This window comes from Trachypithecus francoisi, unplaced genomic scaffold, assembly GCF_009764315.1.
Source record: "Trachypithecus francoisi isolate TF-2019V2 unplaced genomic scaffold, Tfra_2.0 Lachesis_group15, whole genome shotgun sequence".
NCBI lineage: Eukaryota > Metazoa > Chordata > Mammalia > Primates > Cercopithecidae > Trachypithecus > Trachypithecus francoisi.
In genome coordinates this window covers 16,925,215-16,938,205 of record NW_022681460.1, presented here as the reverse complement: position 1 = coordinate 16,938,205, position 12,991 = coordinate 16,925,215, and the positions used below count along the sequence as shown (strand labels likewise).

The 12,991-nt window shown below is 36.8% G+C and overlaps 1 protein-coding gene across 4 annotated transcripts in view; it reads left to right on the top strand.

Moving 5' to 3' along the window:
- ROS1 (ROS proto-oncogene 1, receptor tyrosine kinase) overlaps window positions 1-12,588 on the top strand; it is a 151,145-nt gene extending 138,557 nt beyond the window's left edge. For 3 of the 4 annotated variants that reach the window (XM_033234395.1, XM_033234394.1, XM_033234393.1), the window contains one exon: window positions 11,686-12,588. In XM_033234395.1, the coding sequence (XP_033090286.1) occupies window positions 11,686-11,996 (311 nt within the window). In that variant the 3' untranslated portion in view covers window positions 11,997-12,588. Of the gene's footprint in view, window positions 1-10; window positions 392-11,685 lie in introns of those variants that run through there. The other variant, XM_033234396.1, reaches the window with a different exon arrangement.
- Window positions 12,589-12,991: the final 403 nt, after the last annotated feature.

Below are 12,991 nucleotides of genomic sequence, written 5' to 3'. Positions count from 1 at the left end.
CTCCTATCAGGGAAGGTCATCCTCTTCAACCAAGTTTTCAATTTGAGGAGGGCTACACGTGGAACAGTGGAGAAAGGGGACAGCCGTGTAGCCAGACATCAGCTGAATCAACTCTGGTGATCAGTGGGTGGCAATGATGAAGCCAGATCACCTTCACATGAGACCTTCACCTCGAGTGATGCACTTGACTAATAGCAGATAAAAAGAAGAAGCCCATGGACAGACATCTACTTGTCTATACATCTTACTACATATTTTGGGTGACTTTGGATCCATTATATGAGCATAAAACTCTGATCATGTAACTTCTTTAACACAAACTGCTAAGCGATAGATTGGAAAGGGTTGCACATGCCTTGGCCATATGTCATAACCCTCATTAGAGTAAACCTTGTTAATAGTCTCACATTGTTTCTACTCACTATCACCCTGGACAGAGCTGATTCTAAGAATGCCAATAGCAGAACACTTGGGTATTATAACTGGCACAGCAACTCCATCCTTTGGGGGGCTCTACATATATACTTGCCTATCTGAATAGGCAAACATACCTTTAAGCCATTCTAGACACTATTAAGGCCTTGTCATTTTCTAAGCATTTACTTAATGAGACATTTCTCTGAATAATATGTTCATAATTAAAAAAATTATTTCAACAGATACTGATTTGGGGGCAAGGCATAGCGTAAGCACCTGTATTTCATGTGTTCATTTGTCTGCTTTAAAGAAAAACAAGACGTGAGAGTATTTCTTTCTCTTGGAAGCTAGAATCAGTTTCTTTAATTTTGTTTGCCGAGTTTAGTAGTAAACTAGCTTTTACTGGTGATGTTGAAAGTTGTCCTTGTCATAAGACTATATCTATATCCATAGGAAATACTAGTGTCACCAGTTCACTATTTAATAATACTGTTTTGCTCAAGCCATTTCAATCTGCTCCAGCCTGGCCTGGTTCTTATTTGTCATAACTTCACTTATGGAAACTTTAGAGGAACAATCATGCAGAGCGGTTTGCCAATATGTAAAATTAAATCTTTTGTTTCTAAGATAGATAACAGTAACTGGGTTGAATTGAATATACACATGTCTGAAAGGCAGGCAGAACATGGTTTTGCTTGCTTGGCATTGAAAGCACATTTTCTTAACTATATCACTCCTCTTATTTTTTTGTATAAATTTATGGGGTACAAGATTATTTAGTAATGAAGTCAGGGCTTTTAGGGTATCTATCACTTGAAAATGTACCTTGTACCCATTAAGTAATTTCTTATCACTCTCCCACAACCTTACCCTTTCAAGTTTTCATTGTCTATCATTTCATACTCTACCTCTATGCGTACACATTGTTTCAACCCCACTGATGAGTGAGAAGATGTGATATTTGTCTTTCTGTGTTTGACTTATTTCATTTAAGATAATTGCCTCCAGTTTCATCCATGTTGCTACAAAATACATGATTAGATTCCTTTTTAGTGGCTGAATAGTATTTCATTGTCTATACCACATTTTCATTATCCAGTCATCCATAGATAGACACTAGGTTGATCCCATACCTTTGCTATTATGAGTAGTACTGTGATAAACATATGAGTGTAAGTATGTTTTTGATATAATGATTTCTTTTCCTTTGGGTAGATACCTAGTAATGGAATTGCTGGATTGGTTGCTAGATTGTATTTTTAGCTTTTTGAGAAATCTCCATACTGTTTCCCATAAAAGTTGTATTAATTTACATTCCCACCAACAGTATGTAAGTGTTCCTCTTTGTCTGCATCTTCGCCAATATCTATTATTTTTGACTTTTTAATAGTAGCCATTCTGACTGGGGGAGGATGATATCTTATTATTTTAATTTGCATTTCTCTGATGATTAGGGATGTTGGGCATTTTTCTATATACCTGTTGGTCAGTTGTATGTCTTCTTTTGATAAAACATCTATTCACATATTTTGCCCACTTTTTTTTTTTTTTTTTTGAGATGGAGTCTCGCTCTGTCGCCCAGGCTGGAGTGCAGTGGCCGGATCTCAGCTCACTGCAAGCTCCGCCTCCCGGGTTTACGCCATTCTCCTGCCTCAGCCTCCTGAGTAGCTGGGACTACAGGTGCCCGCCACCACGCCCGTTTGCCCACTTTTTAATGGTATTATTTGCTCATTTGTTGTTGAGTGCTTGAATTCCTTGTATATTCTGGATATTAGACCCCTGTTGAGTGAATATTTTGCAAATATTTTCTCCCATTCTGCAGATTGTCTCTTTATTTCATTGATTATTTCTTTTTTCTTCACAAGCTTTTTAGCTTAATTAAGTCACATTTGTCTATTTTTGTTCATGTTGCCTGTGCTTTCAGTGTCTAAGTCATGAATTCTTTGCCTAGACCAATATCCAGAAGAGTTTTCCTTAGGCTTTCTTCCAGTATTTTCACAGTTTCATGTATTACATGTAAGTCTTCTAATTCATCGTAAGTTAAGTTTTGTATATGGTGAGGGTAAGGGTCCAGTTTCATTTTTCTGCATATATCCAATTTTCCTGGCACCATTTATTGAAAGGGGTGTTTTTCTCCCCAGTGTGTGTTCTTGTTGACTTTGCCAAAGATCAGTTGACTGTAAATATGTGGCTTTATTTCTGGATTCTGGATTCTGTTTCATTAAACTATATGTTTATTTTTATATCAGTACCATATTGTTTGATTACTATAGCCATGTAGTATTATTTGTTTTTTTAAAATTTATTTTTGGCCAGGCGTGGTGGTTCATGCAGGTAATCCCAGCACTTTGGGAGGCCAAGGTGGGCGGATCATGAGGTCAGGAGATTGAGACCATCCTGGCTGACACGGTGAAACCTGGGCTCTACTAAAAGTACAAAGAAAAAGAAAAAATAGCTGGGCATGGCGGCAGGCGCCTGTAGTCCCAGCTACTCGAGAGGCTGAGGCAGGAAAATGGCGTGAACCCGGGAGGCAGAACTTGCAGTGAGCCAAGATTGTGCCACTGCACTCCAGCCTGGGCAACAGAGCGAGACTCTGTCTAAAAAAAAAAATTATTTTTAATTTTTGTGGGTACATAGTAGATGTATATATTTATAGGGCACATGAGATGTTTTGATACAGGCATGTAATGTGTAATAATCACATCATAGAGAATGGAGTATCTACCCTCAAGCATTTATCCTTTGTGTTACAAACCAATTTTTTACTTTTAGTTATTTTAAAATGTACAATTAAATTATTATTGACTATAGTTACCCTATTGTGGTATCAAATATTTAGTCTTATTCATTCTTTCTCTTTTTTGTACCCAATAACCATCCCCAACTCCCACCCTGTCCCTTACTACCCTTCCCAGCTTCTGGTAACCGTCCTTCTACTCTCTGTCTTCATGGGTTCAATTGTTTTGATTTTTATATTTCACAAATAAGTGAGAACACGAGATATTTATCTTTCTGTGCCTGGCTTATTTCACTTAACATAATGATCTCCAGTTCCATCCACATTCTTGCAAATGACAGGATCTCATTGTTTTTATGGCTGAATAGTACTCCACTGTACTATATGCATATACCATATTTTCTTTATCCATTTATCTTTTTTTTTTTTTTTTTTGAGACAGTCTCACTCTGTCGCTCAGACTGGAAAGCAATGGCATGATCTCGGCTCAGTGGAACCTGCCCCTTTCAGTTTCAAGCGATTCTCATGCCTCAGCATTCCAAGTAGCTGGGACTACAGGCACACACCACCATACCTGGCTAACTTTTGTATTTTTTTTAGTGGAGACTGGGATTCGCCATGTTGGCCAGGCTGGTCTAGAACTCCTGACCTCAAGTAATCTGCCCACCTCAGCCTCCCAAAGTGCTGGGATTACAGGCGTGAGCCACTGCACCCGGCCTATCCATTTATCTACAGATGGACACTTAGGTTGTTTCCAAATCTTAGCTATTGTAAACAGTACTGCAGTAAACACAGGAGTGCAGATATCTCTTTGATGTACTGATTTTCTTTCTTTTGGGCATCTGTCCAGCAGTGGGGTTGCTGAATCAAATGGTAGATCTATTTTCGTTTTTTGAGGAACCTCCAAATTGTTCTTTATAGCGGTCGTACTAATTTACATTCCCACCAACAGTGTATGAGGATTCCCTTTCTCCACATCCTTGCTAGCATTTGCTGTTGCCTGTCTTTTCAATGTAAGCCATTTTAACTCGACTGAGCTGATATCTCAATGTAGTTTTGGTTTGCATTTCTCTGATGATCAATGATGTTGAGCATTTTTTCACATGCTGATTGCCATTTGTATTTCTTTTTATTAGAAATGTCTATTCACGATTTCAGGAAGCTCTGGGACATAAGGGCTGACCCTAGTTTTCTGGTACCTATCTCTGGGGTGATTAGCACAGGTAAATAGTGGTATGGAGAGTAAGAGCTTAAAAAAGGAGGTGGTTGGGGTGTGGGGTCTGGATTGGTTGATCTGCATTTGAAAAGTACATTTCAAGGCCAGTTGTTTACTAGCTCTAGGAATGGGCAAACACTGAGAGGGGCTGTGCTTCTAGGGTCAGCAAAACACCAGAATGTCAAAACATCAGAATACAAAAAATAAAAGATATGGTTAATATTAATATGTTCATTCAAAGTGTAGAAACAATCTGCCAAGAATGAGAATAAGCCCAGTGCTATTGTAAGAAAAACTGAGTACTTTTTCTTTTATTCTTTTCTTTTTTATTGGCCACTGGGAAATACTATTTGGCAAAATACTTGTTCAGGTCTCTTGACCACTTTTCTATTTGGTGGTCATTGCCTTATTATTAAATAAAGTTTTGTATATTCTAGATATAAAAAAAAAGAAGTGTCTATTCAAATCTTTTGACCATTTTTTGATCAGACTATTACCTTTTTTCCTATTGAGTTATTTGAGCTCTTTATGTATTCTGGTTATTAACCCCTTGTCAGATAGGCAGTTTGCAAACATTTTTTTCCATTCTGTGGATTGTCTCTTCATTTTGTTGATTGTTTCCTCTGCTGTGAAGAAGCTTTTTAAATTTGATGTGATCCCATTTGTCCATTTTTGCTTTGACTGTCTGTGCTTATGGGGTGTTGCTCAAGAAATTTTTGCCCCAACCAATGTCCTGGAGATTTTCCCCAGTGTTTTCTTATAGTATTTTCATGGTTTGAAGTCTCAGATTCAAATCTTTAATGCATTTTTAGATTTTTGTATATGTAGAGAGATAGGGGTCTAGTTTTATTCTTCTGTATATGGATGTCCAGTTTTCCCAGCAGCATTTATTGAAGAGACTATCTTTTCCCTAGTATACGTTCTTGGCATCTTTGTAAAAAATGATTTCACTGTAGGTGTGGGAATTTATTTCTGTGTCCTTCATTCTGTTCTTTTTTTATGGCTAAATAGTATTCCATTTTGTATATGTACCTTTGGTCTATGTGTCAGATTTTATGCCAGTACCATGCTGTTTTGGTTACTATAGGTCTGTAGTATAATTTGAATCCAGTAATGTGATTCTTACAGTTTTGTTCCTTTTGCTTAGGATAGCCTTGGCTATTCTGAGTCTTTTGTGGTTCTCCATAAATTTTAGGATTCTTTTCTATTTCTGTGAAGAATGTCATTGGTATTTTGATAGGGATTGCATTGAATATGTAGATTACTTTGGGCAGTATGATCATTTTTAACAATATTGATTCTTCCAATCCTTGAGCGTGGAATATTTTTCCATTTGTTTGTACCTCCTACAATTTCTTTCATCAGTGTTTTGTAGTTTCCCTTGTGAAGAATTTTCATCTCCTTGGTTAATATATTCCTAGTTATTTCATTCTTTTTGTGGCTCTTGTAAGTGGCATTGCCTTCTTGATTTAATTCTCAGCTAGATTATTTTTGGTATATAGAAATGCACTGAATTTTTGTACATTGATTTTGTATCCTGAAACTTTACTGAATTTATTTATCAAATCTCAAGAGTTTCAATGATAAGAGCACGCTAATATCCCTGATGAACACAGATGCAAAAATTCTCAACAAAATACTGGCAAGCCAAATCCAAGAGCACATGGAAAGGATAGTATACTATGATCAAGTAAGATTTATCTCAGGGATGCAAGGGTAGTTCAACATATGTGTATATGTTGAAGATACATTTTGTGGAATCTTTAGGTTTTTCTAGATATAAGATAGTATCATCTGTGAATGCCTTTTATGAGATGCCTTTTTATTTTCTTTCCCCTGCCTGGTTGCTCTGGCTAGGACTTACAGGACTATGTTGAATAAGAGTGGTGAAAGTGGCCATCCTTGTCTTGTTCCAGTTATTAGAGAAAATGTTTTCAACTTTCCCCTATTTAGTACAATGTTGGCTGTGGATTTGTCATATATAGCCTTTATTATTTTGAAATATGTTCCTTCCATGCCTAATTTGTTGAGAGCTTTTATTATGAAAGGATGCTAAATTTTATCAAATGCCTTTTCTGTATCTGCTGATACGATCGTATGGTTTTTGTCTTTCATTCTGTTGATGTAATGTATCATGTGTCTTCAACATACACACATATGTGGAACTATCCTTGCATACCTGGGATAAATCTTACTTGATCATAGTGTACTATCTTTTTCATGTGCTCTTGGGTTTGGTTTGCCAGTATTTTGCTGAGAATTTTTGCATCTGTGTTCATCAGGGAAATTAGTGTGCTCTTATCATTGAAAGCAACAAACAAGCCTCAACATTTTTGACCGATAAGGCTCAAATTTTTTGTGATTATAATTTTATAGACTTTATTAATTAACACAATCATGAACTTCTTAAATGTTTAAAAATAATTTTTATGTTATTTTACAACAACCATAAAAATGACTCCTGATTCCTTTCTATTTTTCTTGTAACTTTTCCAGTAATTAATCTCAATAACTGTTCTTGCTATATTATTTTATAACTGTATCTACATTTTAAAGATCTTTATTGTAAAAGTAATTTATGTTTGTCATAAAAAATATAAAATTTTTTAAGCAGTCTAAAAAGTAAAAGTTTCCTAATTCATCCTTATCTCACTCCCCAGTGCTAGCCACAGCTAACAATTTGGTTATATATTTGTAGATATTGTATGTGCATATATAGCCATTTATGGAAATGCTCATTTATGTATGTTTGTATATATACTATCTGAATTCAGATATTAAATTTAGGTAATCTAAAGGAATTGGTGGGCTGTAGATTCTCTAGTAGGTTCTCCAGCATTTTTTTCTTACAAATAGGCTTATTTTTAAGGATTTGGTGAGAAGATGATTTTGTATTACATCTTCTGCCAGAATCCAGGAGAATGAGCATTCTATGTTGTTATTGATAAGAAATCCATGTTCTGTGGGAGTCCAGAGGAAGGATGCCAAGTCTACACTATGGCGGAGGGACAGTCAAGAAAAGCCATGGAGAGGAGGTTACGTCTAAGCTGAGACCTACTTAGAAGCTGAGATATGAAAAAAAGAAGCTGAGGTATCCTGTGTATTTCAGGATAAAAGGAGCAGCATGTAGAAAAGCAGGGAATAATAGGGAATGAGATATTCATAGAACTACACTTAGTTTATTATACATGAGAATGTGGCAAGTGATAAAATTGGAGGGTTATTGGTCACATTCATCAAAAGTAAGGTATGAAAAATAATGAAAGCTGAATTAATGAATGGTAACAGGTGTAGAGAGAACAAAAGAGAGTCTGGAGTTACCATAGAGGTAGATGCTATTGGACTTGGCAACTAAGTGGGTGAAAAAGAGAAAGGAGAAAGTTGGTAAAAACCAACACTATTCCTGGAGATGAGGAACATAGGAAGAGGAACAGTTTTGCATATGTTTGGTTTGAGTTGGCTGTGGCATATCTAAGTGGGTAAGTCCAGGACACAGTCAAGATATGGGGCCATACTCAGTTGAAAGATCTGTCCTGTAAATATAGGTGGTTGAATTCCAGGGTGCAGATGAAGTCATTAAATTAGAGTGTATGAAATAAGAAGACAGTGAAAAGTGGATGGAACCCAGAGAACAGCCAGTATAGGAGGGGCTTACAAAGATGGTGGACATTGGGAGGAGCAGCCAGAAAGGGAAGAGGAAAGCCATAGTGAGTGTTGTTATAGAAACCCAGAGAGTGAGTGAACAAATGCTGCAGAGAGATAAAGCAATCCAGAAGGTTGCACAGATTTTGCAGTTGACTCGTATTCTAAAATTCAACTCTTTGCTCCTGGAATCCTTTCCTTCTAATGTACAAAGACATATTATAAAAGTCACAGAGGGCCAGGCACAGTGGCTCACGCCTGTAATCCCAGCACTTTGGGAGGCGGATCACGAGGTCAGGAGATCCAGACCATCCTGGCTAACGTAGTGAAACCCCATCTCTACTAAAAAATAGAAAAAATTAGCCAGGCATGGTGGCAGGCGCCTGTAGTCCCAGTTACTCAGGAGGCTGAGGCAGGAGAATGGCGTGAATCCAGGAGGCAGAGCTTGCAGTGAGCCGAGATCGCGCCACTGCACTCCAGCCTGGGCGACAGAGCAAGACTCCATCTAAAAATAAAAAAAGGATCACAGAGGCTGCCATAATGGGTATTATCAGGCCTGAGAGCTTAGCTTCACCTTAGGTTCTACTTGAAGTCTCCACAGACCCTTGAGAAAATCTTTTCACGATTTTGCATTGCATAGTTCATCTATGAGGCTGAGATAGGTAATAAACAATGGTCACACTCAATATAAAGAATAAAATACCTCTGTGAAAGGCTTTTAATTAGAATAGTAGCTAATTTTATTTTAGTACTTTTCCATGTGCCACTCACTGTGCTATGTAGATTAACTCATTAAATCTTTACGAAAGTCTTATGAAGTGGGTATTACTGTAGCACGATTTTACAGATGAGAAAACTGAGGTTTAGTAACTTGCTCATAATCATACTGCTGAAATAGGGCTAGAATTTGTCTACATTGTTGAGCCTTTCCTCTCAGCCTTCACAAATCCCTGGCTGTAGCAGAGAAATGACCAACACAATATCCCCAATTATGTTATCAATAGTGTACTGCACAGCTAGGTATAATGAAAGCAATGATTACTTATGACCTGCTAGAAAATATACACCATTTTTTAGGATTATACCAAATCTATTTGGGTACCAACTTGTTGGCAGAAAGAATTAAAATTCTAAATAATATTCATAACAATAGAGAAGCAGACAAATATTAAAAGTAATGATGCAGGAAGAATTTAACAGGGAATATCATCAAACTATTACAATTTAGAAAGAAGCATTTCTGGGCCATGACAGAAATAAAATTTTAGGAAAAGAGAAATTGCTATTCTATTATTTACAATGAATGTAAATCCTGAAGATAAGGAATGAAAAGAGATGTGGAAATCACTAAATTCATAATTGAGTTTGTGACTGAACAAGAGAGGCAAGGAAGAGAGAAGAAATTGAACTAAAGCAGAGTTTGCATATCTGCAAAGGATAGAAATAGTGGAACAGACCCTTCAAGGCAAACCTAAACTTAATTATATTTTCAATAAAAAAGAATGTGTTTAATAATAGCTTACTGCTTTGTGGACTGGTGGGCATATTTAGCAAAGCAATAAAATGACTATCTTCATTGTTGTTGTTGGAGATATGTAAGTAGATAAGAAAAGCTATTGAAAGGACTTTTTTTAAGCAAAAAAGTGGGGGTGCTTAGGAAAACAGGGAGCAATAATACCATGCCTATCGTATGGTCCTACTGACCTAATGGGGTGGAAAGGGGATAGAGAGAGAAGATTAGTAACATATCTGGGCATCTAGTAAAAATATCCCAGTGACTTCATCCAAACATTTGTGTAAACATCACCTCATCAGTCCCGGAGAGTTCTACAGGAAACAAATCTAAATGCTCCTCTGCTGTTCTAAACATAGCCAGTCAGCCGGCATATGTCTAGTCTGTAAATACCCCGTCTTACTTGGAAGTCTTTATTTTAATATTTCTCTCTTAAAGAGGTTGCCCAGTGCATGCTCTCTTTGTTCAGGATACTTGCTTTAAGATCTGACCCATAGACTACTTATTAAATAATTTTTAAACAAAAACAAACAAATAAGACAACCTATCTCTTCTATCGCAATCTCTTGTAAGCTCTTTTTGCAACAAGAAGATGTACTAATTGCTGAAAGCTTGCCAGGGTCAAGTTACTAAATATTGCTACAAGTACTATAAACCAATAAAGTAGTTAGCTAATGATTTTTCTTTGACACGTGACAACAGAATTTGCAAAAAGAATTTATTTGCCTCATATAAAATATTATTTTTCAGACAACTCAACAAGCAAAAACTTTAAAAAATTAAAATTGTTTTTTAGTAGGAAGTTTTCCAATATGCTCATTCATGGATTAAATGAAATAGCTGATGACAATCAGCTTCATGACAATGAAATAGCTTCATGACAATGAAATAGCTGATATGAGTGGGTAGACTATATTGTAGATTTAAGTTTTTGTTGAAATTTTAAACTTTCCTTTAGCCTGATTTCTTTAAGCCTGTTAAGAACCTCCTACTTTCCCCAATTATTGGATTAGTGTACTACTTAAGTTAAATATCTTATTTTTTCCTAACATTTAAAAACATTTTCCATTGCTATTATTACATACACCAAGTTATTCTTATGGGCATCTTAATGGCTATTAGTGCATATTGGCAATAATCCTAACAGTTGAATACCTTCCACAGGTGTTGAATACCTTCCACAGGTGTTCAACACCCAGGTACTAACCAAACTTGGCATCTGATAAAGTTCTTTCTATTAGGGAGATAATTTTACAACACATCTAACTATTCATGTGTTTTGAACTATGCTATAATGATGTTTGAACAATGAAGAGGAAAATTAGATGATACCAATGAGCCTGTGAACCTGTAGCTTGGCTATCTTGTTCTTCAGCAGTTTGGGGAGTCCGCACAAAGGAAATGCATACCTAATGATATGGGAAGAAGGGATGTAGTTCATATGCTCTTATAAAATAAGCTTTGTAGTTCAGTTAAACTTAATAAATAGGTAGATCCATTAAATTTTTATTGGGAAAAATAGGTACACTGGTACCTCCCTTAGTCTTTTAAAATTATGTTATTTTCCTCATATTTCAATTTAAGTTCATTGCAAATACATCAGACCTGGGTGTGAGTCAGGGCTGAATGTAGAAATGTTGTTTCATTCATTGCTATATCCATCAATAACTAGAACACAGGCTTGGAATGTAGTAGTCATCAGTAAATGTTATATTAAGCAATTAATTTAGCAAAATTACTAAATCTAAAAAAACCAATCTTTAAAAGTAGATATTTCAGTTGCTGTGGAAGTATGAAAAGTAAATAGACCAAAAGGGCCCTCTTAGGGCCAATTAAGTCCTATCACAAAGACCATGACTTGCTCCGCTTATTAAGGCAGAGTTAATCACCCCTGTGCTCCTACTACATTTTAAAATATTCCTTTATTAAAGTGCATGTCACCTTCTGTAGTAATTGATCTGCTTCCCTACTAGACTGCAGCAGCCTCAAGGACAAGAAGCATGTTTTATTTATCTTTGCATTCCCAACACTTAGTAGTCCTCACAAACGTTTGCTGAACAAATGTATAAGGTTGGTGTTGCTATAATTCTGATATAGCCTGTATTTTATTACAGTAAATACTTAAATACATGCTAGAATAACATTCATATTTTTTCACAGGTGAAGATGGCGATGTGATTTGTTTGAATTCAGATGACATTATGCCAGTTGCTTTAATGGAAACCAAGAACCGAGAAGGGTTAAACTATATGGTACTTGCTACAGAATGCAGCCAAGGTGAAGAAAAGTCTGAGGGTCCCCTAGGCTCCCAGGAATCTAAATCTTGTGGTCTGAGGAAAGAAGAGAAGGAACCACATGCAGACAAAGATTTCTGCCAAGAAAAACAAGTGGCTTACTGCCCTCCTGGCAAGCCTGAAGGCCTGAACTATGCCTGTCTCACTCACACTGGATATGGAGATGGGTCTGATTAATAACGTTGTTTGGGAAATACAGAGATGAGATAAACACTCCCATTCAGTAGTTACTGAAAGAAAACTCTACTAGAATGATAAATGAAATGGAGGTCTATAACTCCAAATAAGCAGTGCAACATTCCTGGGTTCTTATCTTGGTTCTGAGAGCCATTTGGTTTCAGTTGTAGCAATCCCCATATCAGCTGCCTGACTTTCAGTAGAATTATGAGATGAACACTAAGCATGTGGAAAGCTTAGGAAGACTCAGAAGTCTGGAAGGGAAACACTGCTCTCTCTCTCCCTTGAGGTGCTTTAGACTCTTACCCACCTTTCAGTTTGGGCTGTAATAAAATTATCTTGGCTACATGTTTAGAGACAGAAGAGGTGTGTTCAGGGATCTGAAGAAGAGGCTAAGTAGTAGGCTCAGGGAGTCAATTGAACTACAGATAATCTCAAATGGGACCGAGGAAATGAGAAATAATTCAACACATACAGAAGAAACCGGCACCTGTGACATGAGAAATCACTTGGAAAGCTATAACTGCAATGATATATATTATCTTTTTCTTATTTTTTATTTTTTATTTTTGAGACGGAGTCTCGCTGTGTTGCCCAGGCTGGAGTTCAAAGGCACGATCTCGGCTCACTGCAACCTCTGCCTCCTGGGATCAAGCAATTCTGGTGCCTCAGCCTCCTAAGTAGCTGGGATTACAGGCGTGTGCCACCACACCCAGCTAATTTTTGTATTTTTAGTAGAGACGAGGTCTCACCATATTGGCCAGGCTGGTCTAGAACTCCTGACCTCATGATCCACCCACCTTGGCCTCCCAAAGTGCTGGGATTGCAGGTGTGAGCCACCGCGCCCGGCCAATATATATTGTCTTTAATCACTACTGTAAAATATTTTGTATTTTTGAGGCTTACAACAGTAGATTCAGTCATATTGAAAATAAGACTATGAAGATCATTAAGTTCTGAAGTTTTGCATCCTGTAATCTTCAGTTGTATAAAAA